This window comes from Nipponia nippon, unplaced genomic scaffold, assembly GCF_047370975.1.
Source record: "Nipponia nippon isolate SJK-2023a ecotype South Korea unplaced genomic scaffold, ASM4737097v1 scaffold_13, whole genome shotgun sequence".
NCBI lineage: Eukaryota > Metazoa > Chordata > Aves > Pelecaniformes > Threskiornithidae > Nipponia > Nipponia nippon.
The window spans coordinates 458686-482184 of NW_028262324.1; the positions used below are offsets into that span (position 1 = coordinate 458686).

Consider the following 23499-nt stretch of genomic DNA (forward strand, 5'->3'; position numbering starts at 1 on the left):
TAACAATGAAACTCAGTTATAGCTTTATTTAATAACTGGTACAAAGTCCCCCTCAGGCAGAGCCTCCTAGTCCCATTCCCTACCTGAAACGGAGCAGAACATGAGCACGACCCTCGGAGGAGCTGGCTCCCAGTGAGTCAGGATTGCTCAACAGTTAAGAAAGGATGTTTTGCTCATCTATCAAGACCTGTAGTAGCCTGACCCCTCATCCCTTTTCTCCCATTAACAGCTAGACCCTGGCACGCAGCAGGCATTTGCGTCCCGCCCTCTGTGACCTGGCCAGATGTAAAACGGCAGCAGAACTGTGAATTCCACAAAGACAGGAAATAGTACCTACAGGGAGGCGTTCACTGCTCGCACTTCTGACCTGACTGGCAGGAACGTGCGCCTGCAGGCAGTCATCTACGTTCACTGGTATTTCCTGAGCCTCGGTTAATACCCCGTATGGACGCTGCCTGGGGCGGGCAGCAGTGGGAAGCAGAGCTGGCAGTGCAGGAGATTTCTGGATCTCCACCTGGCAAGGGGCGCTGCTGCCCATTTCACAACCTACTTGATGTTAAAGATTCACCTGTGCCAGGGCAGAGTAGCAACCAGGTGTTAACTGCACCTGGCCCTTCTGCAGGAGAGGCAGAGGGTCGGCAGAGGTGGTCTGGAAGCCAGGGCTGCTGTAGTTTAATCCCTTGTACTCGGTTAATAGTGCACCTCGGTTAGTTAAGTTTACTTGTTAATTGCTTTGCCCTTTCAGGAAGCTCAGGTAAGAAATCGCTCTGCTCCTTCTTAACACACAGAGATGAGACCAAGACAGTATTTCTGACCATGTTTTCCCCACGACTGCCTGGCATGCCAAGAGTCCTGGGAACACGAAGACCTTCTGGTGGGTTCTGCACTCCAGGCACAGCTCTGCCGAAGGGCATCACCTGCTCCAGCGCCTGGAGTTTCACATCACCATGGTCTTGCTTTCCCATGTCCCACAGATGCATGTACCAACTGCACCACAAGGGTCCTTTAGCAGAAGCACAACTAGAAAGCAATTCTAAACCTCACAAAGCCACAGAAATTATATTTAAATGAACAGGGGAGACAATGGCTGTCATCTGGATTGATATACAGCACAGACAGGAGATGGTATCAGCGTGTACAGTAACGCGACTTACTAGGACCGCGGAATGTTAACGAGTTTTAAAGAGGCTCTGATGCCAAGGGCACAGAGAAAGGACCAAAGTAATGCCAAGTACAGACTACCAAGGAGGTGGCAGCTCAGATGGGCATGCACAAGTTAGAGAGAACCGTTAATGCCATGTTGGATGAAACGCTAGATTCTGAGTGGGTTCAGTGGGGGAGAGTGGAGTTGTCTGAATCCAGAAGAGGGGCTCCTGCCTAACAGGATACTTCCATGGTTTGAGGTGCATCCTGGAGGTCAATTCCTTCTGGGGTTCCAGCACTTCCTTCACCATGGTTGCTGGTATGAGACCGGCTGCGGATGCTCTCCCCAGAGCCCACGCTAGAGGAGGAGTGAGTACGGGAGCGCATCAGCCTGGTCATACTTGCTGCCGGCACTGCAAGAGAGAACAAGCATGGGACTTAGAAAAGGAGGAAGTTCCTAGAGCAAGTATCACAGTCACTCAGATACGTGTCACTGGGTAAGTGCAAAAAGAGCTATACCCTCAGGAAGAAAACTCGCTCTTCACTGCCAAAATTAAGTCTTTGCACGTCTAAAGCAAGATGTTTAAGGCCCAATTTCAAAAGGTCCGAGGTGAGCAAATGCCAGAAGTGTCACTGATCATTTGCAAGTGCAGTCATGGCGAGTGTCTGTGCAAACCACGGCAGCTGTTGTACAGATGACCTTTTGAAAGTCAGTCTCGTCACTCTAGAAAACCACAGAGCTGAAGTCATGCAACAATCAACAAAATACAAATGAAAGGTGAAAAAACGTAGCATACACATTGTACAATGGATCAGCCTAGCTCGCAGCAGGCCAGCAGGACATGCCGAGACAGAGCAATGCACCCGAAGAATCATTCAACTCAGTACACAGACTTGGGGCGAGGCAGATGCACAGTTGAAGGTACCTGACTCAGTGCTTAGGTGGCTGAGCTGCACATAAGGGACTGGAAACAACATGAGACAAAGAAAGGGATGAATACAGGAAAGAGCCAATTAGTTGCAGTGTGTGACTAGCAGCTCCACTGCTCCTGGGATCCCCAGCTACTTTGCCTTCCACTCCCAGCTCACACACTGTGCTGAAAGCTCCCAATATTTGTGAAAACAGCTGCTAATGAGCATCTTAGGGAGACGGCAAGCTGACTCAAAAATCCATCAGGGCCAGATGTCTTCAATGCCTTTAGCTGGAAATTGCAAGGTACCTTGTGACCCTACCTCCCCACTGTACACACCACAACTGCTCAACAGGGATGTCATTTTCCTATGGTGGGGAAACTGGGGTATACTCTGTAACTCTGGATACGGAACAAAAATTCATGTCTTTCCTTGAGTTGACAGCATCAGATTTCTGCTACAAGCCTCCTGCAAGGCATTACCTTCCACCTGCAGTGTGCGCACAGGCAGGTCCAACTGTTTCAGCCAATGTGCAGAAGGTAGAAGAATAGCTGTTGAGGAACTAGCTTGGGCACTTCTAGAAATGGCAAGCTGCTGATTTACTTCTCTCTTGTTCTCCCCGAGAGGAGGCCTTGCTGGTCAAGCTCAGCAGTGCCAACAGTCTTGCCCACCAAAGTTGGGAAAACCATTCTGGGACTAGCTACTAATTCTGCGAGTAGAAAATTACCCCCCGTCCTTCCCCAGTGCTGTGCATCCTATTTGCAAGAGAACTGACACCCAAATTGCTGCTGAAGTCCTTGCCCTGATGGCAGCACTTGCTGACCTTACTAACACCAGGAATACAAGAGATGTGAACACTGAAATGCTCTCAGGCTGTGAGGCTGAGGGAGCCTTCTCACAGGGCACCCTCCCCTCTGCAGGACCAGGCTCTCCTGGACAGTCTTGGAGAACATGGTTGTCCTACTACATTCATGTCAACTACATACAGCTCTAAGGAAAAGGACAGCTTCTTCTGAGCCCTGATGCCCATGAGTTGGCAAAGAACTTCTGGCCATGTGGAGACCATTGAGAGTGTCACAGCTGCCACAGTGGCCATGCTGGTGGTTATCCAGTCATGTGAACCAACCCCTCTCATGATTCCAGCTTTTGACGGTTCATCATCCACAGAAGGGAACTCTTAGCCCTGGCCCCTGGCAGGCAAGACAGAGCTGTGCCAAGGTGCCTGCAATGGAGACAAGAGTTGCTTTAGTGCACTGAGAAGCCCTTCTCCTGAAGGGCCCGTCACTGGAGCACTGAGGGCAGGGGAGCTGAACAGCTGTCAGCCTGACACACTCAGGACACAATGTCTTCTGCCTCCAAGCACAAGGAGGAAGCCATAGGGCAGGGCATGCACTGGATCAAAGCACAGCTCCCTCTGGGCTCCCTGGGTGTCTCAGAAGTCACCCAGCTCTCTGTTCTGCCATGAGAGGGTTTCATTCTGAGGTATCGCTTACCCCTGGTGAGAGTCTGAAAGAAATAGGTATATCTGAGGAGAAAGGAAAGAGCTCTCCTGTTCCCATCACAACCGCGAGGCTGTACTGCTAACTCCTTCCCCTCTGGAAGATTTACCGTTCTTGGGAGCACACTCTTCTGGACTGGCACAAAGATGGACTTACAAGGTTTTACCGACACCAGCAACCAAAAAGGGGTCACCACTCCAGCTGCAGTGCAGATTAAACACAGGTCAGGGAAAAACATTGGTTTGCTAAGGCTTGCTAGCACACTAGTTGAACTTCCAGCATGGATGGATCTTCTGGCAACCACACTAACTCACGGGTGGGGACACAGATGCCAATGGGCTCATATGGACCAGAAAGGCCGAGTTCCCTTCACAACAACCGCGCTCCAAAACAGAAAATTTTGTTTGCCACTTACTGTAGCCCATTCCCTGCACAAAGTACTTGAAGGCTTCAGTCAGCTTGCCAGGCTGTGGAAACAGAAAGTGCAGCTTTAGTGTGAGCACAGCAAGGGGCTCCGTACAACTCAAATGCCGTGGGACAGTCCAGAGGCGTTTCTCACCTGAACCACCTGGGGCAGGCCCCCACAGTCGGCCATCTGCAACAGGAAACAAAAGGAAGGTTGAACCATCCTTCCCACCCCAGGAAGACAACCCCAGAACCATGCCAGGACCGCCCACCCCACCAGGGCTGATGGCACCAGGCTGCACTGCTACATGAGGCACACTTGTCTCTAAAGCCAAAGCAAGGCCTGGTGATTCGTCTTCTGGGAGCCCGTTGCTGAAGAAACCCAGCACCTTGGAGGCCGCATTATCAGGTGATCTCAGGCCATAGTCTAGAAGCCCAGGAGTAACCCTCCACCATCCTGGCTCCTCCTGCCACTCTTCCCAAACCTGCCACTTTACACTTCTATACAGCACCTGTCTGGCACACTGTGGAGCCATGGGTGAGGATGGAAAGGACCGGTATAAAGCTAGAAAAAGTGATGTTGTTGCTGGCAGAGAGCAGGGTGGAGGCAGGGCACCTCTGCTAACTCTCAGCAGGTCTTCCCTGCTGGCTGAAGATAACAAAGAAGTGGCCATAAAGCAGGGATTCAGGGAGTCCCTGACAAACTCTTCTCTCCCAAGTCTGACTCCACGCAGGAGAGAACACAGCCCTGAATGACTGTCCACAAAGTTCTCAAAGCTAAATGTATGGAAGGCAAAAACCTAAGTGGATCTGGCCTCAGCAAAAATAATGTCTTTGTGCAGGCTGGAACGGTTCTGGAGTGGCACTCACCTTCAGAAGGGTAGTTTTGGTTGGGTCAAGACGTGAATTGCATTCAACCTAAAATAAAAGGAGGGAAGAGGGACATGATATCACACAGAAAACTCGAAGAGTCAGATGTAAAATCGGGGGAGCTGCACCCATGGCAGTGGCTATCTTCAGCAATGGGAGCTTCTCTGGGGCCAAGGACTGAGCAAGAAAGCAGAGAGCATGCAGGAAGAGAGCAATGAATGAAAGATGCAGAGAGGAAAGGCAGTGTTCCCATCCAAGGGGACCTTGTGGTGACAGAATGTCACTGTTCTGAGAGATTGGGCCGTGACTTCAAGGGAGATCATCCCCTGGTTTTGGGGATGCACCATGAAACCCTGGAGCACCTTCTGGGCTCTGACAGCAAGACTGGGAGGAAAGGAGACTTCTGTGCAGTGCAGCATGGACAGAGACCTCTCAATCCCCTGGCCAGACAAGGAGGCCACAGCCACCTCTTCTCTGTAAGGCTGCTGCAAAAAAGGGAATAGGTGGGGGACCTGCAGGAAAAGCAACCCCAGCAGGGGAGATTATTATGAGCTGGGAACCTGGGCAACCAGATAGGCAAGCCAAGATCCAGGAGACCCTATCCCATCCCCCAGCTGTGGCTGGGAAGCAATGAGAATCCTCGGGAATATTATCCTAGCAAGTCAAAACTTGGAGAATGTCTCAGACTTGTAGACCAGACTGACGAAAAGGCAACAGGCCATGATCAGAGAAAGCCCTGCAGCAGCTCTCCATGCACAGCTCCTAGGTCCAAGCTACCGCTTTAGGAGACTCCTACACTCTTCCATGGTTTCTTAAGACAACTTCTTTTGTTCACAAACCCCTGGTCTCCCCACAATCACTGGCTGAAGGGGAGGAGCAACATCCACCGCAACCACGCTGCACTACACCATGCCCCATTTCTAATGTGCTGGGAGGGAAGTGGGTTATAGGTGCCTGCAGAGAACAACAGGAAGGAGATGCTTTTAAGTGTTGCCTTCCCTGTGGTACAGTGCTTTTGCAGAGCTCTATGTGACTCCCCACCACAGGAATTGGAGTCACACTGCCTCTTCTTAAACCCCAGGTAGCCTCAGTACAACAGCAAGAGAACAGTAATTCATGACTTGAACTGAACTCCAGGCAGCAGCCTGGCAGAGCTCGGGGAAAGATGCACGTTCCTGAAAGCGGTCCTCTGCATCACTTGTTGAGCAAGATGCGTGGGCACAAGGACTCTTACTCAGATCCTGCCATCCTCACCTTAGAGCTGCCCTGCAGGGCCATTAAGCCTCCCGAGCCTCGGTCCTCCCACTAGTGGCTGACAGGTCTCAATAGCTGGGGGACTAGAAAAGAGCTTGGGACAAAGAGCCATTTTCTGTGAGTAGTTCTGTGCAAGGTAAAAGCACTGCTGGGTGAGGCAGGTTTGCTAAGTGATTTGTGGGGCTAATGTAATGAGACGAAAGAGTTCACATATACGTACCACTGCTTCCACTGCAGGTGAGTTGTCACCAACCACTAGCAAGGCAGGGCACCTGGCCAAAACCCGAAACAGAGATGTTACTCACAGTCCATCTAAGGGATTTCTGAGAAGGCTGAGTTCTGCGTACCAACAGCCTCAGCAAAGGTTAACAAAGCTCAGCAAAACCCCCACCTGCCACCGCATCATGGCATTCTGTTGCACCAAAACATCCTCCAGGGCTTGCAGACGCACCTATAATCTCCCTCCATGCACACCAACTACCACTACTGTTGTACATGTGTTAAAAGATGTGCCTAGGGCTGGGAGAAACACTGTCCCAGGCTGCAAAAGGGAGCATGCTCTCTGAAATGTCTATTAGGAATTTGAGAATAATCACATCCAACAGAGTTTAATGCTTCTGAGGCTGGCTACTACTCAGCACTGTATTTTGGGTTGGATTTTAGAAGGAAAAACAAAAGATGTCAGGGAATATATTGAAAAATGTCATGACATCAAAGCCTCTGTTGGCAAATCTGTGCCTTCATATCAATTTTTATATGTACTGTAATTCTAGAACATTTAACATTCAACGTGTAAAACATACACAGGAGGTCACTGACCAAGTGGCTGTGAATTTACCCTATTCATTTACAGATCAAGGTAAGAAAGGGGTGGCTAGAGGCCCCACTTTTGTGTGTTGACTAGACAACAAAACTTAGACTAGGGAGGCTGTGAGCCACAGACCTCAGAGCCAGTGGAGTCCCACCTCTAAGGAGACAGAAGATCTATATGCAAGTCTACTGGGACAGAGATACACCCTTCCACAAGAAATATTTGAAGGGTCTGCAGATCCCTGTGAGTCACTTGAATGGACAGGCACTGCTCTGTGACTTACAGCTGCCTGCATGACAGAGTGCAGCACGACTGGCTTTGCCTGGAGACCAAGCAGGGAAATCCCCCTCTTTTAGGTTAGCCAAGATCTAGAGGGTTTGGCTGTGGATGCCTAAAACATTCCTGGGACTGGCAGGAGCAGAAGTCCATACAATTTCCAAGGAGCAAAGAGCAGAGCCTGGGCAGCAGTCTCTAGCCCAGCCCAGGCATCCTGCCTCAGCACTACAATTCGCAGCCTTCATGTGCTCTACACACTGGAGATAATTTGCCCCTTTTGCTTTCTTGCTTGGAATCTGAAAATTTACTTATACTTCCCCTGTACTGATTATCACTAGTCCTCCAGTGTCTGTCCCTTCTCAGCTGTACCCTGCACAGACTATGCCCTCCCAGATGAGAGTGACTGCCAAGGTAGGAAAACACCACTGCATTCTCTGCATTCAGAACCCACCACCATCTCTGGGAGAATTGTGCAGGTAACTTTTTTTGGCAAGGTGAGGGAAGTCAGTCAGTGGCAACAAACAAAAACCTGCCTCCCTAATTTTTCATGCAAAACAACCAAACTAACAGCTCAGCACGTACAGTGACCGCTGGGTGGATACATTTATTCCTCTGACCCTGCCTTCTGGAGAATCTCAGTGTGTTCTTAATGAAAGGCCTTCCAGACACCTCTCTGCCCCAGTCTAGCTGACAGCACTGCACCAAAGCTTGTGACAGTCTGAACAGCCTTCCCAGCACTTGGGCTTGCAGGGTTCTTGCTGAGAAGCAGCAATAGCTTTTCTGCTGAAGGGACTGCACAGTAAGTAACTGATACAGGCTGATTCAGAGCAACTTACTTGAGTGTTTTTGCAGTATTTTCATTGATGCCAGGAACGGGTCTTTCAATTTCCAGGTCTCTACGACTGAAAGCAAAACAGAACAATTCTCCATCAAATCAGCAGAGGAAACTAGTTATTGTGGGAGCACACAAAATCCAACTAGGAGTGCTGGCTCCAGCACCCAGGCAACAGGTTATCACTCCCTGTGTCATGCCACGAGCAGGAGCCCCAGCAGTAACTGCCAGAAAACAAGATCCATGCTCTCATGGCAAGCTTGCTGTGTACCTAGAGAGATGACCTACTGAGGAGTGAAAGGGTCATCCAGGCATGAGGCCGAGCTTGGCTCAGGATAACGGCTGAAGACTAGGCTTAGGACAAAGGTTCATATGACATAATATCCAACAGAATAATACATACGGCAGCAAATCTACTGAGCATGGAAGCTATGGGAGCAACCTCGCAGGCAAAAAGGTATCCTGTACCTGTTGTATGAGGTGAGGAACAGCTGAAGGTTATCTTGGTTAATGTCCTGTGCGATATGAAGCCTGTACGTTTGGATCAAATCTAGATTTGCCTGCAGTTCCTCCTGTACAAAAGCAGAATTGAAAGACAGAGAACATCATCTTTTTCACAGGTAAAGAAATGATATTCATAAAAATATTGAAGCATTAAACTGTCTCCATACACATTGCTCCCCCGTGAGCAGTAACACAGAGAGCAGTGACTCCAGACTGCATTAGTACCTAGGCTACGTTAAGTGTTTCTGTGACATGACTGTGAAGTGCCATACTTTGGTAATGTGACTACACATCTACAAATGGCAGTGCACGTGCTGCTGCAGGAGTGCAAAGGTATCCTGAGATGGGATAAGTTGGCTCCTGAGCCTCAGTAATGCTTATACAGACACAAATCACTCTATTTTAGGAAGGTCCTCTGCTTATGCTTAACGTTAAAGAAGCAAAGCTTTATAAGTAAGCCCCAAGACTGGGACCAAAGGAAAATTTAATCCCAACACCCAGTTCTATGAAGAAACTGCATTCCAATGAGAGCCAGAAAGAGCCAGAGAGAAAAAGGAACGCAAGGAAGCACTACATATAATGAAGGGGCTTGAAAGCGGGGCAAGAACAGCACGTGCTCTAAGCAGGAGGAAGCTATGCGACTCCTTTCCGTGCTGATGTGTGAGTTGCAGGAGGGCCTCAGGTCAGGGACTGATCTGCTGATGTCATATATAGTGTGCATGAGGCACAGACCCTTTCAGTCGCCCAGTAAGCTCGTTGGCTGGGAGCCAGCAAATCCCAAACAGAAGGCATTGCTGTATCCAAAGTTTTCAGGAGGGGCTGGCTTGCTTCTGCTGAAACTGAAGGGGAAGATGAAGAGCAGAATGCAGCAGTTCAACATCTGGACACATACAATATCCCACTGTCAACTCCCAGCTGATCTGTGCTCTACCCACAGCCCAAATGCTTCCATGCTGGCTACAGAGAACCAGCTGCCACTTGTTTCTGCAGAGAGTTGCCTGGGCACCACAAAGACAGGAGTTCTAGCACTAGTGTGTGGGACACTACTTCCTTAACACGTCTGGAGTCTGGAGACAGTTAGGGCAAGCGTGAGGATGCACATGCTCCCCACAGTGTGCAAAGCCCTGATGCGAGCTTGCCACAGAGAGAAGATAGTACTGTCTGTGGCCACCCTTATTTGATGGACCAGAGCTATTTCAGAGCAGGTACATACAGAAGTTATAGCTCCATGTACAGTTGCACAGGCAACATTAACACCTGCTGGGTACTTACGTGGCCAAAATGATGCGCCAAGACAATATCCACTATGTTGGTTGTCCAGCCTGAAAACTGAAGAGTGACCTTGAATGAGGAGGAGGCAGAGTACACTGGAAAATGCACTTTCATTACAAATTTCAAAGCAGCTCCTCCGAGTAAATAAAATAACAAAGAAACAATTCAAGCGATACAAGAATCACATGCCTGAAGCTTGGGATGGGCATGCAAGGCTCCAAAGAAGCCTGTGCACACACAACACACAGCTCTCCAGAAACTCAGAGCCCTGAATATCTGCAAATGGCCAGAATAACAGAATAATTAAAAGATCCATTCAACCTCAGCCAAATGAAGCTTGCAAGTATGAGTAGTGAATCAGAGGAAAGCTGAGTGCTCAACAGCCACTCATCTCCAAGCAGTTTACCAGGATTTCTCATTCACATATGATCACACCCACCCCTGCTCCCACGGTGGAGGCCATACTACACCCAGACTGAGAACGCAGCAGGGACAGAAATGAAATTGGACAGTTTGTGCCATAAACCGACAAATTCCTGTACTCTGCCCTTTTTTTTCTTACTCTACACACTGTTCATTAAGCACTGCGGAGACGAGATATGCAGGGGAAGGAGAATCTCACCTTGGATGCTGCCCAGTCAATCCAGCCCTTTGCACATGGATCGACATTAATAAGAACGAGTCCCTCCACCAGGTCGGGGTGGCTGAGCTGGGGGGAGAGAGCACAGGCACACTCAGAAGGAGGATTCAGCCCACCCGTCAACAGCAGGCGCAGCAGCTGGAAAGCTTCTTGCAAAAGGAAGACAAAGTAAAATGAAGACTAAGTGGGGAGCTGCTTCTGTGTCAGGCAGCCAGTGGCCTTTTCAGAGCCTGGCCCAAAGCTGGCTCCCAGCCAGACCTTACTCGATTCAGTTGTGGGTACCGAGGGACTGACTGCTCACACAGCGCCTGCTGCCTGAGCAGGCCTCAGCAGTGTCTTCTGGTGACCCGTGCACATGGTGCAGCCACAGGTCCTGCTCAGGTTCCCCTGTATTACAGGGCTGTGAGCAGCGACTCTCTCTACTCCAGTCTGGCACCTCCAGGAGAGAACTGGACAAACTCCTGTGCCTGGAGAGCACCTCCCTTCCACTCCTCAAGGAAGAGGCAGTCTCCCAGTGGAGATGTGGAAAAACAGCAAGATTTGGCAAATGGCACAGGAGTTAGTGCTGCAGACCTGCAAGCACCTGCAGCCTGAGCAGAGGCCTGGGAAGCTGCAGCTGCAGGGGCCCCTGGCTCACCAGAGGGCAGCCCCCTGCCCCCACAGACCCCCCTGCCCCTGCTCCAGCCTGGCATCCCCAGCAACCTGCAGTTTACCTTGGGGGTGTCGGGGGGAGCACCGGTACAAAACACTTGGAGAACTGCTTGCAAACAGAAACCCAGCAGTCTAACACAACCAGAGAACTTCGAGCTCTAGGCTCACTCCCCAGCTGAAATTTTATGGCAGCTCTTCTGCTCCATTCTATAGATTAGCACCAGTTAAGCAGAAGGAAACAACTCTGTCCTCATCGGGAAACTGTCTGCAAGCCAGGTAGCATGGCAAGGGCTTTCTGGCACTTCACTGAGCTGAGGCCAAAGGCTTATTTTCAAGACTGAAAACTACACAAGATACAAAAGGCAAAGAACAGAGCAAACATCAGTGCCTCACACTGCCCCAGGCTCAACCCTGACTGGAGGAAAGGGGAAGCAGAGAACGTTTTGTAGGAGGGGCAGCTGCATGGTGAAGTGGCTTTAAGAAGCACCAAGTGGCCTAAATCATTGGTGACTCTCTGCACTCAACAACTCGAAGCAAACTTTACTGAGAATGTCAGATTTCTGTATTATTTTTTTACACTATCTCTGAAGGACTCAGGCAAATTCCTGGGCTGCGAAACTATGTCCACTGACTTCACATGCTTATAAACACTCCGTTAGAGAGAAATGTAGAAGTACCAAGATAAAGCTAGCACTCTCTTGTCAAAGGGTGGAGTGCAAAATCTACTTCCTTCCAGTGAAAAAGCACATTCCTCATCAGCACTGGTTCACAGCACATCACCGAATCAATTGTTTGATGTCGCAAACACTGGAAACAGCTTACAGTGATGCAGCTAGTCCTTCTGAAGACACAAGGCTGGATATTCCTAGCAGCCAGGATGGGCTCTGCTGACTCAAAGACATCACATTACAATCTTTCCACGTCTGGCATAGCTTCAGAGTAGCCTTGGCTGCTCCAATTTAACCATCTGGATGCGAAGTAGCCCTCACACGGCTCCCTGCAGGCCTACTGTAATTACTGCTACTTTGCCGGTGCCCCACAAATGGTCTGCTTGATCAGTGGAAGACCACAGCTCATATAAGTCACAAGGAAATGAAGAGATACTTACTGCACACCTGCTGAGGACATAAGCACCAGCTCCCAGTCCAATCCCAATGAAGCTTTTCAGGCTGAAATACAGGCATTTCACAATCAGCAAGGCTAACTTAAGATCACAGCTGAAGCATCCCTAGAGGCAAAGCCTTTCCCCTCTCTGCATCCAGCTGTTCACTTATAGTTCATTTTCAATGATGCAGCAGCCATAAATTGTCTCGTGGCAGACAATGTTCCCAGCATAAGAACCAGACAGGGTTACACAGGTTAGGAGATGCTCAGGCCTCTTGGGACAGCTCAGTGAGCATATCAGATGTTGCAAGCAGAGATAGTTAGGTGCTGGAATGGCTGTATCCAGCTGGCTCACCCCATTTCCTTTCAGAGACTTACTTCAGGTGCGTCAGAACAGCGGGCAGCATTTCAGCCAGTTCATCCATACTGGGATACTGGTACCTGAAAACCGAGAGAGACTGAAATCAAAGCACCTCCAAATACAGCTCGACAGAGGTCACCTCCCAGTTCTACCCAAGCTAAGAGAGACAAGGAACATTGGACAGGCATGTGCATAGGTGATTATTTTGCAACGATACTGTATATTCCAGCCAACTGCACGGATCCCATCCTTCAGAGCAAGACTAACACAGAGCTATGTTTTTTTGGGCAGTCAGACTTCTGTGGGAGGATGGACAGATGGAGCAAGGAACGCCAGCTAGACTGCAGCGTGCTGGGCTCATGCTCAAGTCAGAAAGCTGGTACCAGCACTCATCACTAGTGAGGGCTTTACCCATGCCTCAGTAATAGGAGAGTTCCCTGAATGCCCCTTGGGAAGCCTCCTCATCTTCCCATTTCCTCTGCTCCTGAAAGCTGCCTCCCACTACACTCAGCCTGGCAGTCCCAGTTGGCTTAAACTGGGTGCTACCTCAGTCCAGACCACATCGACAACAAGGGTCTCTGCAGAGCTCTCACCCAGATGGGAATGGGGGGGCTCCTTCCTGCTGGCCTGGTGCATCCACGTGGCACACGGCAAAATGCTGAGTGATCTCTTGCATGTCTTCGAAGTTAAAGAATGCATTAAAACAGGACTTGTCTGTGACAACAAAAAAAAAGAAATGAGACATTTCCTGAAGTTTTATTGTGATACACCCTCCAAACACCTGCATGAGCCCACTCCCCCTCCTGAGTCTGCAGGGCAGTGGATGCTGGGTGATGCACGCTGCTGTGCCCCACTGACTGCAACACAGCAGCAAGTCCTAGCAAAGTAACTGCCACAACTGGAGGGCAGTTGACACCCCAGCATGCATGCCCAGGAAAATGAGGCCTTGCAGCACTTGAGTACTCACAGTACGTACTGAAGAGCACCTGTGTCAACATAACAGTACATGTTGGGTGGAAAGAGTAACTGAGCCTGCTGTGAACATTACGCTACTTCTGCAGCCTTGTAGAAGGGACTTGCTCACCTGCCCAGCATCCAGGGAACAGTTTCCTTGCAGCAGCTCTATCACACAGGGCAACAAGTCAGCTAAAGCACTACAGTGTGGTGGGTGGACTTATTTCCACCTTTCCACCTTGGCCCTACCTTTCAAGGGCTGTTGGATAGGACAGGGGTGTGCCACATGCTCTCTTTCCTGCAGACCTTTATCTTCTTACCCTGGAATGACCTGTCCCAACTCAGCTCCAGGCCAGTCCCACTGGTCCCCATACTCAAAAGCAAATACCACAAACAACCACTTTTACAGGGTCCTGGGAATGCAAGGGCTTACGGTTGAGGCCAATGTCATGGTATGTGAGGATGACAGGTCTGTTCCCCTTGGGTGTGCCCCGCATGGTGACATGGACCACTCCGAAAGCTGTCTCAATGTCATGTTCCTGCAGAGAGAGAAGAAAGAGCCTCAGTGTTACATGGGCTGCCTGAGCTACAGGGAACGCTAACTGAGGGCCAGCAGCAAGGGCCTCATCCACACTGTAACATTGCTCTCCTATCCACAGCTGGTGGCTCAGTACAGCTCTTGCAATCTGCAACCCTGTCAAATCTCTCTCTCCAACCACTGCCAAAAGCAGGTTGCTTTTGTACAGATATGTGAAAGGTTTGGGGCTGCGCCTTCCTGTGACCAAGATCTCATTTCAATAGCCTTTAGTAACGTTGCTGCACCACAGCAGAAGCTGGGTGTCACGTGTCCATCTGTCTCCAGGGGTTCATGGCATCACGAATGCAGCTCCACTCCCACAGCCAAGCCCTTGCTCCCCAGCTGGCATCCCTCTCCCTCCAACCCACCAGCCCACAAGTCTCTTTTCATGTGCCTCCCACCCACACCCCTGGGAATGTCCTGTCTGTGGGCAAGCTGAGGCGAGGGGACACAGCAACGTCCGAGAGGCTGGCGGCAGCAGCCCAGCCCCTGGGGACCACGTACCAGAGTGTTTTGGAAACGGCATGACAACATAGAGCAGGCAGATGGCTGGGACAGCAAAGAAACCCAAGCTCTGCAGATCCAGGCACTGGCTGCCTGGGAGGTTGTACCCGTCCACAGGGGAGCGAGTGGCAGCTTTTCCCTTCAACGGCATTAAAAATGAGAGATACAGATCCACACATACCTGCTCTCCTGGGCTGCCTGTCTACTGCAGACTCACCTTGGCCATTTGGCCAAGAGCCCATCAGCTCTTGACCACACTGCTCCATTAATGTTTGCTGCAGCTTGGCCCACAAGCCCTGACCTGTCACTCAAGGGAAGGTTGAGCACTGTGCCTAAACCAAACACTTTTTTTCACTGCTACCAGGTTTGGTAATGTGACAGTAAAATACCCTTGGGCTCCTCCAGCAGCTGGCACAGATACAGGAGGTTATGCTGGTTTCCATCTGGGTATCAGTGGAGCAGTGTCATGACCTGTTTCATGATTGTTTGCCAGCAAAACTACGTGCCTTTTCCCAAGCAAAATATTGAGGGCTTTTTGCACTGCGCTTTGCATAAGAGAGCAAGAGGACCATGAGGCCTCTGGGTACCTCTGCAATAGTTGTCCAGTGCAGAAACAGAAGCCACAATCTCACGATGACAAACACAGAAGTGCCCACAAAGTTGTCTGAGTTTAACTAAAATAGCTGCAAACACATTTAGACAAACACTGATCTGGAATAACTACAGACTTTGGAAAAGCTGCGGAGATGGCAGTATGGCTGGGTACACAACGTCATCTGTAAGACCTTTCTCTCATATACAGAAATCAAAGGAGAGACATGCTTTGACTTGCAGACACTGTAAAAAGCACCAATTATTTTCTTGATACGAAAAAAATATCTGCTTAGGGAATAGCCTCATGGTTCAGCCTGAAGACAGGACATTACAACCTCAAAAATAGTTTTTACTATTTTACACAAAGTATGTGAATTTTTTTTTAAACAATAATTTCCAATAACCTGGAAGTGATTAGACCAAATACAGGACAGGTGAGAGTACCTGGCTTGCAACACATCAGAAATTCATCTCGCCCCTCCCTCCTGGGCACTCCCAAGGGCTGGCTGTGGGCCAGACTGATTTAGTTCTTGCAGTGAAAGATCCTCCTCTCCCCAGCTGTACTTCTTTTGGGGGGCCCCAAAGCCTCTCCCCTTCTCCCAGAAGCATGGCAACAGGAGCAAGCTGCCACAGCCAAATCACCCGAGGTAGCCTGAAGCCTTCTCAAGCTTGGCTTTGAAGGATAAAACAGACACCTCTGACTGCCCTCATCCTCAGAAAGGGGTTGGGTTTTACTTGCACTCAGCTGTTGCATTGTGCGTACAAAGCAGCAGAGACCTGCCTGCCCCAGATGCTGGCAAGAGAATAAGGCAGGTGAGGTTATCCAGCCTGATGCTCACCTGGCTCCCTTTTCCTTAGGAGGGGGCTGTGGGCCAAGGCATCCTGCGCAGGTAGGAAACGACTAGTCCCTGTGTGTAAAGCGAGTCTGGGGCCACGCAGCAGGACTGCCCGCCCTTGTAGCAAGGGTGCACAAGGAAGCCCAGGGCGCAGCCTCCATCTCCTGAGCCTCTGGGAAACCGCCAGGCTCTGCCCCTTGCCCAGCGTCTGGGCTGCTCTGCTGAGCTGGCCAAAGTCCTGTTTGGCACTCCAGCAGGACCTGTTGTGCAGCCATAGCAGTGTCCCTCATTTTAGAGTTCTCCAAGTTTGCAGGTGTTAATGAGTCTTTTAACAAAACTGGCAACTTTTGGACGAGGCCGAGGGTGGCAACTGGCAGTGCACACGGCTGAAACAGCGAACTCATGGAAGAATCCGGCGAGTGCCAAAGCAGCCGGAGCTTGCAAGCCCCGGCTGCACTTCCCTATGCATCTGAGCTAACCAAGTGGCTGACTGCCATTAAAAGCAGGTCTCTCTGCCAGCTCTGGCAGTCGTTGGTCCCTTCCATAAGCAGCTTTAACTCACTGACCTGGCAGGAAACTACTCAGCTGCCTTTTCTTTTTTAATCTTCCTTTGTTAGATTTCTGCCAGGTCAATGAGTTAAGACGCTCACAGAGAGGTCTGGCAAATGCTGGTTCTGGCTTCAAGCCTGAGGGGGAGTGCATGGGGTGGTAGAAGAAATAACCCTGCACTGAGCATGAGGCCGGTTAAACTGACTCACGTCTCACGGAACTGCACCTCCAGGGGACTAGGAAGGGTTTTATAAGCAGCAGCAAAAGGTCAACTATCAAACAGAAGCACAAAACCCAAACTGAGCCAACAGTGAGAAAAGCACAGAAATCAACAAAAGAGCTGATGATATTAAAAGAAGTCAGCAATACAGTGTCTCTTCTGGAATTACAGTCAAACTTACTGCTAAGGTCCCACATGCTTCCACTAGGCAGAATACTGGACAAGGTACTGGAAACAGAAACACCCACCTCTCTTCAGAGCTTTTGTTCAAGCACCTCAATGTGCTTCATACTGCAACACCCTGCATTTTTGTTTTCTGAAGTTGAGCTTGGGTCTTAGCTCTCTTGTAGGGAAGGAAAAGAGTTTTCTTGAGCTAAAAATCAATCCTTGCTCTCCCACTTGCTTTGACTTTGTGGTTTGTGTAAACTGCGATTTGGGGAGATAGTCTGTCAAGAAGAGGTTTTTCATGTCACCACTGGGCACCAGCCCCATCTGAAGGGTACTCACCCTGCTACTCCCTCAATCGCGTTAGTGATTCACATACAAATTCCACTGAAGAAGGAAGCAACTTGAGAAATCCCATCTTTGACAAATCTCAGTGAGCAGCACTTCAAAAAATTTAAGATGCTAAATCTGCAAACTTCTTACTCTGCCCTGTACAGTGACAAAGCCTTAGACTGGGAATGCTTAAGGTTATTTCTCTATTCTCTTGCTAGTTCCCAGGCAAGGTGGAAATCCTCCTCCTGGGAAGCAGCTTCGCTCCTCTGCTTCCTCTGGTTAAAGCCTTTTACTTTTTTAAGGCTTTTTCCAAGCTCTACAAAGCAAGTAGCAGACACTACATTTGAGATAAGGGTTTCTACATTCACTTTTTTAGCTACACATGCAACATCCTGCTGATCTCCTTTTCAAGATTACCTGGAGAGATAAGACTGAGTTTTACCCCTAGCTTCCCTGCAGGTACTTCTATGTCCATTTTCCCAGTGAGCTTTATTTTCTCTGAAACTTTGCCCTGTAGCTTTAGGGCTTTTATCTTGACCTACGATTGCAAAGAACAAAAACATTTTCAGACGTCACACAATTACAGCACACATGACTTCCCTGTCACCAGCTTTTCTCCAAAACAGCTCTCCCACATATCAAAGCCAAAGGACAGCATGAGGCAGATGCTTAATACAGAGCTTAGGTCTCATGCTTAGGATGGCAATGACAGTCTCTGAACTTATAAGATACAACTGCTACCTTGAATTGGCCAAAACCCAGTTATTTCATTACATCATTACTGGTTTATTACTCTTCCAAACACGGAGCAGAATAACCCAATTACAACGGGTACCAGAGTACTCAGTGAGAGAACAGCAGCTTGGCAGGCTGCACCCTCTGCCCAGCCGCCCAGCGAGATGTCCTGCCTGTGTCACACTGCCTCCATAACCGCTGCCCACCCGCAATTCTGCATATCCTCTCCTGCTATTTGCCCATTGCTCATGTAGAAACGTAGTGTTGGAAAGTATCAGACACTTGTCATCTTTACTTCTCAGACACTGGCATGCTTTGTTTCAGGCCAGCTTTGACACAATGCAGCAGTGTAGCTTGAAGGGAGATTCGAGGATTGTTACCTTGCAGGTGTCTATCTCCAGCTATGGCCTGAACACTGATCTGGTCCATAGTGCAGGGAAGCAGTGATAGGAGAAGGCTGGTGGAAAAGATGCGGCCAGGAGACAGCCAGATTTTAACAAATGTGCAGTCTGCAAAATAAAGGAGATGAATGCGAGAGAAGATGATGATCTGCAGTTGTGTTTTGAAAAGCTTGATAAAATTTAGTTTTCACTTAGGGACTGGAAACTTTACCAGAGGTTTCTCTGAAGAAATTTTATCTTCTGCCTTTATTCATACAGTAGGTAAAAAATAAACAGCAGCTGCAGACAACCTGCTGTAAATGGGAACTCGGCAGCAGAGGCAGCCTCACTCTTGGCAGCCTGCTCTCACTGGCCGTAGGCGCAAAGCCTGTGATGCACGCACGCCCAACAGCAGTGTGCTGCTGCCGAGACAGAGCAGAGACACGAGTCCCGTGCAGGCAGCTACTATCGATCAACTCAAATAAGCTGGGAACCATCGCTTCAAAAACTAGCAGTTCCCTCAGGGCATGGATGAGAAGCATAATGATGGAGGAGGATCAGGAAGTATGGAGACCAGCTGTAGCTGGTCAGACCAAAGGTCCAGCCAGCCTCCTAGTCTGACTTTAAGAGTGTGTGCTCATGGAAAAATAAAATAGAGCAAGCATGTAGTGATACTTGTCAAATACTTGCATCTTGTAGCAGTTTCCCTTAATTTTCCCAACCTCCAACAGTCTGTAGGCCAAAAGAGACTTTCTGAACTGGAGGCGTGGTCTTCACTTTGACTTTCTCTTCTGAGAACTGGGCAGTCACCCCTTGCTACCTATACCTTTGGCATCTGCCTTATGCTATGACCAGAAAAGCCAAAGCTTAACAACGTGTGGGGTGAAGAACCACTTCGTTCCCCACCTTGTATCTGCTGGCTTTGCACAAGATGCCCCAGTCCTTGGCCTGGAAGATGGAGAACAACTGATCCCACTTCCATAACCCACAGCAGTGATGACCTAACAGCTTGTTGCAATTCCCCTTCACGTGCCCCCTTCTGGGCTGATGGGCTCCGGACTATCTGGCCAGTCCTGGTACAGCAGCTTTTTTCTGACCATACTGCTGTTCTCCAAAACTGCTCTGTCCTTTCTGAGACAAGGGGGCTGGCAGTATGTCAAACACACGTGGGCGTGCTGTGGATTTACATGGTAGCACAATGAGGTTGCTTTGTTCTCTGTTCCTGATAAACAAGAATTGATTTGCTTTGTTGAAAGCCATGAGATGACATTTTCACTCATCTCTTGCAATGTTAAGGTCTTATGCCTCTGGGTTATCATCAGCTCTGAGCCCGCCCTTTTATATTGCACTGTAGGATGGTTTTATTCAATGTGCATCACACTTTATGTTTACCCAAAGGCAGATAAAGTTTGTCACTGCACCTTCCATCACTTTTTCCAGATCATTTAAGAGTAGATTTAAGCAGGACAGGTCCCAACACAGATCTCTCAGGTGCTCCTCTAGTAATCTCAAACAACTGTAAGAATAACTGCTGGTTTTATTTTTCCTTTTTTAATCAATGTTTCATCCATGAAAGCACCCCTCCTCTGACCACATGGCCACCTAAGTCCCTTAAAATATGTGTCTTAGGACCCCTTTTGGTAAAGGCTCTTGTCTTTTGGAAATCCCAGCAGGCTGCATCAACTGAACTGCCTTTATTTATATGGTTACTGACTCCTTCAAAGAATTCCAGCAGCTCTGCAGAGCAGGACAACTTCTCTTACAAAAACCACGTTGACCCTTTCCAAATATTTACCCGTGCAATTCATCCACTATACTCCTTGCTAGTTTTATCACTCTGTCTGGTACAGCAGGTCAGTGAATTCCCAGAACTCTTTTGGGATCTGTTTTAAAAATTGTGTTACAGGTGAAGCACTGCAGTCCTTGGGCACCACGGCAGATTCAACAGAGGAGCATAACCTCTCAACACCTCAACTATTTCATCCTTGAACTCATTTAAAACTCCTGGGTTGATACATTCAGTCCTGGCAACTTGCTATAAAACCTTGTATTTCAGCTTTTTTACAGCCTCTGCAACAGATACTGCGGTTTAAGGCAGGGTCCCTGCTGACTCCCCACAAAGAGCATTCCAGCACGGTAACCTCTGTGAGCTGCTCCATGGCACACCTGTGTGCAGAAAAAATTAAATTTAGGTTTTCTGCTATGGCTAGATCTTCCCCGAGTCCTCCCTTTCAGAGCCTGAGCAGCCTTAGCACTCTCCAAACTCTCTCACATGGTTCCACTTCTGATAGGTTTGAAACGGGACTATTATTTTTTCCCCGTTTGCAAATCATTTCTCAAAACTCCCTTTTGCCTGCTTTGTTCTGTTCATATACTTAATCTGCTAGAGTTTATAACCTTTTCCATTTTCTCCAGCTTTTTGAAAAATGTTTTTTTGTTTTCAATAGCCTCCATGCCCTTCTGTTTAGTCATGCTGGCTTCCCTGCACCATTTCTCACGTCTGCTGTGATAGATGGTGAGCATTCGCTCTCTGCTTAGCTTGTTTTCAGTAAGCTTCTCCATTTCTGTGCAGTTCTTCTTTTGAACTTTGAGTGCAAAACCAGTGAAGTTTTTTATGGTTTGTTTGGGTTTTTTTCTCCCAAGGATGTTGACCTGGAGCACATTATGGTTCCCATCACAGAGCAGCTCTTTGAAGACACTGTTTTGAACACATTTTTCTGGCCTTCTTAGAATCACGTCAATGATGGCTTCTCCTCCCTGGGGCTCTCTAACTTGTTGCTCCATAAACATTTGTGGCTAAAATGGAATACTGGTGCCATGTCGCACAGCCACATCTGTCTAACTGACACAGGGCAGCTGAAGCTTCCTAGCCTTACAGCTTCTCTGATCACCATCTTGGGCACTCACACAATTACAGACAAAACATAAATTTCTTGTTTAGGCCTGGGATTTCAGTCTAAGGGGAATCTAAGTTATTCACTGACATTAGTTAGAGCCAAATCAGACCAACAAGCTTCCTTTAACATCCACCTGCATCCTCTAACACCACCTGCATCTACCCTCTCCTTCCTGTAAGCTGTATCCAGGCGTTAGTGTTCCACTGTCAGTATCCACCAAGAGGGACCTCAACTCTCTTCTGTGATCTCAGGCAAGAATACAATAACCACTGACAGAAACAAAACAAAACTGAGATTTTGGGTGCAACTCTTGTTACAGATTGGCTCACTTGATGATGAAGTGCTATCGAAAAGAGTGCTTCTCTTGTCCCTCTGCCCTGCCCCGTGTCCAGTGAGCTGATGGTCTCATGGAAACCCGTAAGTGGGAGTGCAGGGCTGGGTTCGCTGTCCCACTATATCGGGAAACCAAAGCAGCCTGCAGCCACAGGATCTCTCATTTGGATGGAAGGTAAGCACTGCGAGTGCACACGTGGTGGCAGAGGCACTGACTTGCCTTAGCTATACTGTTAAGATACACTCTCAGGAAGGGGTTGGGCAGAAGAACAGACAGTAGCCAGAGAAAGGCCACCAATACTACTGGCCATCTCTGAAAGACTGTGATTATTGCTATATGCCTATGGTCCCAGCTCCTGAGAATTACTGCTTTTAGTCAGAGCCCTACACTTCAGAAAATGAGATGTGTGTGGACCATAAAGGCTCAGACACCAGAAGGTGATAAGATACAACCCAACAGCAGCTTTAAGACATTTGAGATTAAACACAAGCAGGAACTGCTGGGAGGTATTCCTTGCTGAGAATCTGCAGGTCAGACTAGACTGGGACATCAGACTGGGCCTATTTGGCCCTAACATCTTTGAATGATTCTTAAACTGAGGAGGAAAACGCGCACCCAGCTGTGACTGCTGAAGTCTAAATTTACTGTGGGACTGATTATGGGAAGTAGTGGACGCATGCCCAGGTGGCAAAAGGTTCAAATGGGGGAACCATCTCTGACTGCCACCCTCTGTCTTTGGCCAGAAAGGGAAGCAATGACAGTGCCACTGACAAGTGCCACAGAAAACTTCTCATATTAAGAAAAAACATTTCTGAGTGAGAGAATGAGGCATCCAGCAGCAGCTCAAGGTGCTAATGCCTTGAGCTCCAGAGACTCCCAGGCAGCAAACAGAGGCACACGGGTGCTGGACTGAAGCACCACAAATTCCAGCCACGCTCCCTCAGTTCCAGGTCAGGGTGTGATCCAGAGCTTAAGTTTTAAAAGTTATTAAAGTCTGAAGTGAACCATTTGTTTCACAGTGGGAATGATTAATGGTGAGAATTCATATTACCAGTGCTTTTCATGACTAATTTATTAAGCTGCTTTTTTGGCATTACCAGATGAGTTTTACTCCCAACATGAAGCTGCTCCAAGTTCAAAATTAATTCCCTGGAAAAACTGAGAATTGATTTAATTTGGAGACCAACAATAAAGAACATATCTGTGAAATCCCTTCAATTTTTTTTTTAAATTCAAATCTGGCAGAACAGAACACAGAGCAGCAAAGTGTCTGTTGCTCACATTCTGCTCAAGCTGGTCGAATGTCTGTACTAGTAGAGGGCTAGAAACATCCCAAAAAACCATTCGGCTTAAGGACACTCAGGTCCTTGTTCACCTAAGGCAAAGAAAACTGCCACTGCCACTTTGCTGTGAGGTGGAGGAGATGTAGATTACTCAGGTCAGGTTTTCCCCTTTTTCAGTGATAGTGTAGCTACAGCTATTATTTACTTTATGTCGTCTTTGCCACTCTTGGCAAAGGTGGAAAACAATTGTAGCACGCTCCTGGGGCAACCTATCATAGCTACTAACCGCAGAGAGATCAAAGTAGAGATTCCGTTGTCTTGCTCTTTGCAACATCTGCCCTCAAATTTCTACACATTACTAAACCAACAACACTATGCCTATAAGTGAAGACAAAAATATTGTAAGACTGTAAAACATCACCATCTGGTAACTCTTACCATTACAGCACCACAGACCTTAATGCAGTTGGTAGGTAAGTGCTTACCACGTCCTCTCTGTGCAAAATTATTTTGGAAACAGTAGAGCTGAAGGAGATGGCTGCGTGGGAAGCAAGCCTAAACCAGATTTAAAGCAACATCTTGAACTAAATTATTCATTTCCATA

The 23499-nt window shown here is 48.5% G+C and overlaps 1 protein-coding gene across 3 annotated transcripts in view; it reads right to left on the reverse strand.

Moving 5' to 3' along the window:
- NDRG3 (NDRG family member 3) overlaps positions 1 to 23499 on the reverse strand; it is a 60261-nt gene continuing 36762 nt past the window's right edge. The window contains exons 1-15 of one of the 3 annotated variants that reach the window (XM_087749434.1): positions 18382 to 18499; positions 13922 to 14027; positions 13128 to 13248; positions 12552 to 12614; positions 12178 to 12238; positions 10401 to 10487; positions 9779 to 9835; positions 8471 to 8574; positions 8007 to 8072; positions 6304 to 6355; positions 4830 to 4877; positions 4114 to 4149; positions 3970 to 4021; positions 2070 to 2108; positions 1 to 1556 (exon numbers count right to left, since the gene is read on the reverse strand). In XM_087749434.1, coding sequence (XP_087605560.1) covers positions 1378 to 1556; positions 2070 to 2108; positions 3970 to 4021; positions 4114 to 4149; positions 4830 to 4877; positions 6304 to 6355; positions 8007 to 8072; positions 8471 to 8574; positions 9779 to 9835; positions 10401 to 10487; positions 12178 to 12238; positions 12552 to 12614; positions 13128 to 13248; positions 13922 to 13985 — 1029 coding nt within the window. In that variant the 5' untranslated portion in view covers positions 13986 to 14027; positions 18382 to 18499 and the 3' untranslated portion in view covers positions 1 to 1377. Of the gene's footprint in view, positions 1557 to 2069; positions 2109 to 3969; positions 4022 to 4113; positions 4150 to 4829; positions 4878 to 6303; positions 6356 to 8006; positions 8073 to 8470; positions 8575 to 9778; positions 9836 to 10400; positions 10488 to 12177; positions 12239 to 12551; positions 12615 to 13127; positions 13249 to 13921; positions 14028 to 18381; positions 18500 to 23499 lie in introns of those variants that run through there. The other 2 variants (XM_087749432.1, XM_087749433.1) reach the window with 2 other exon arrangements.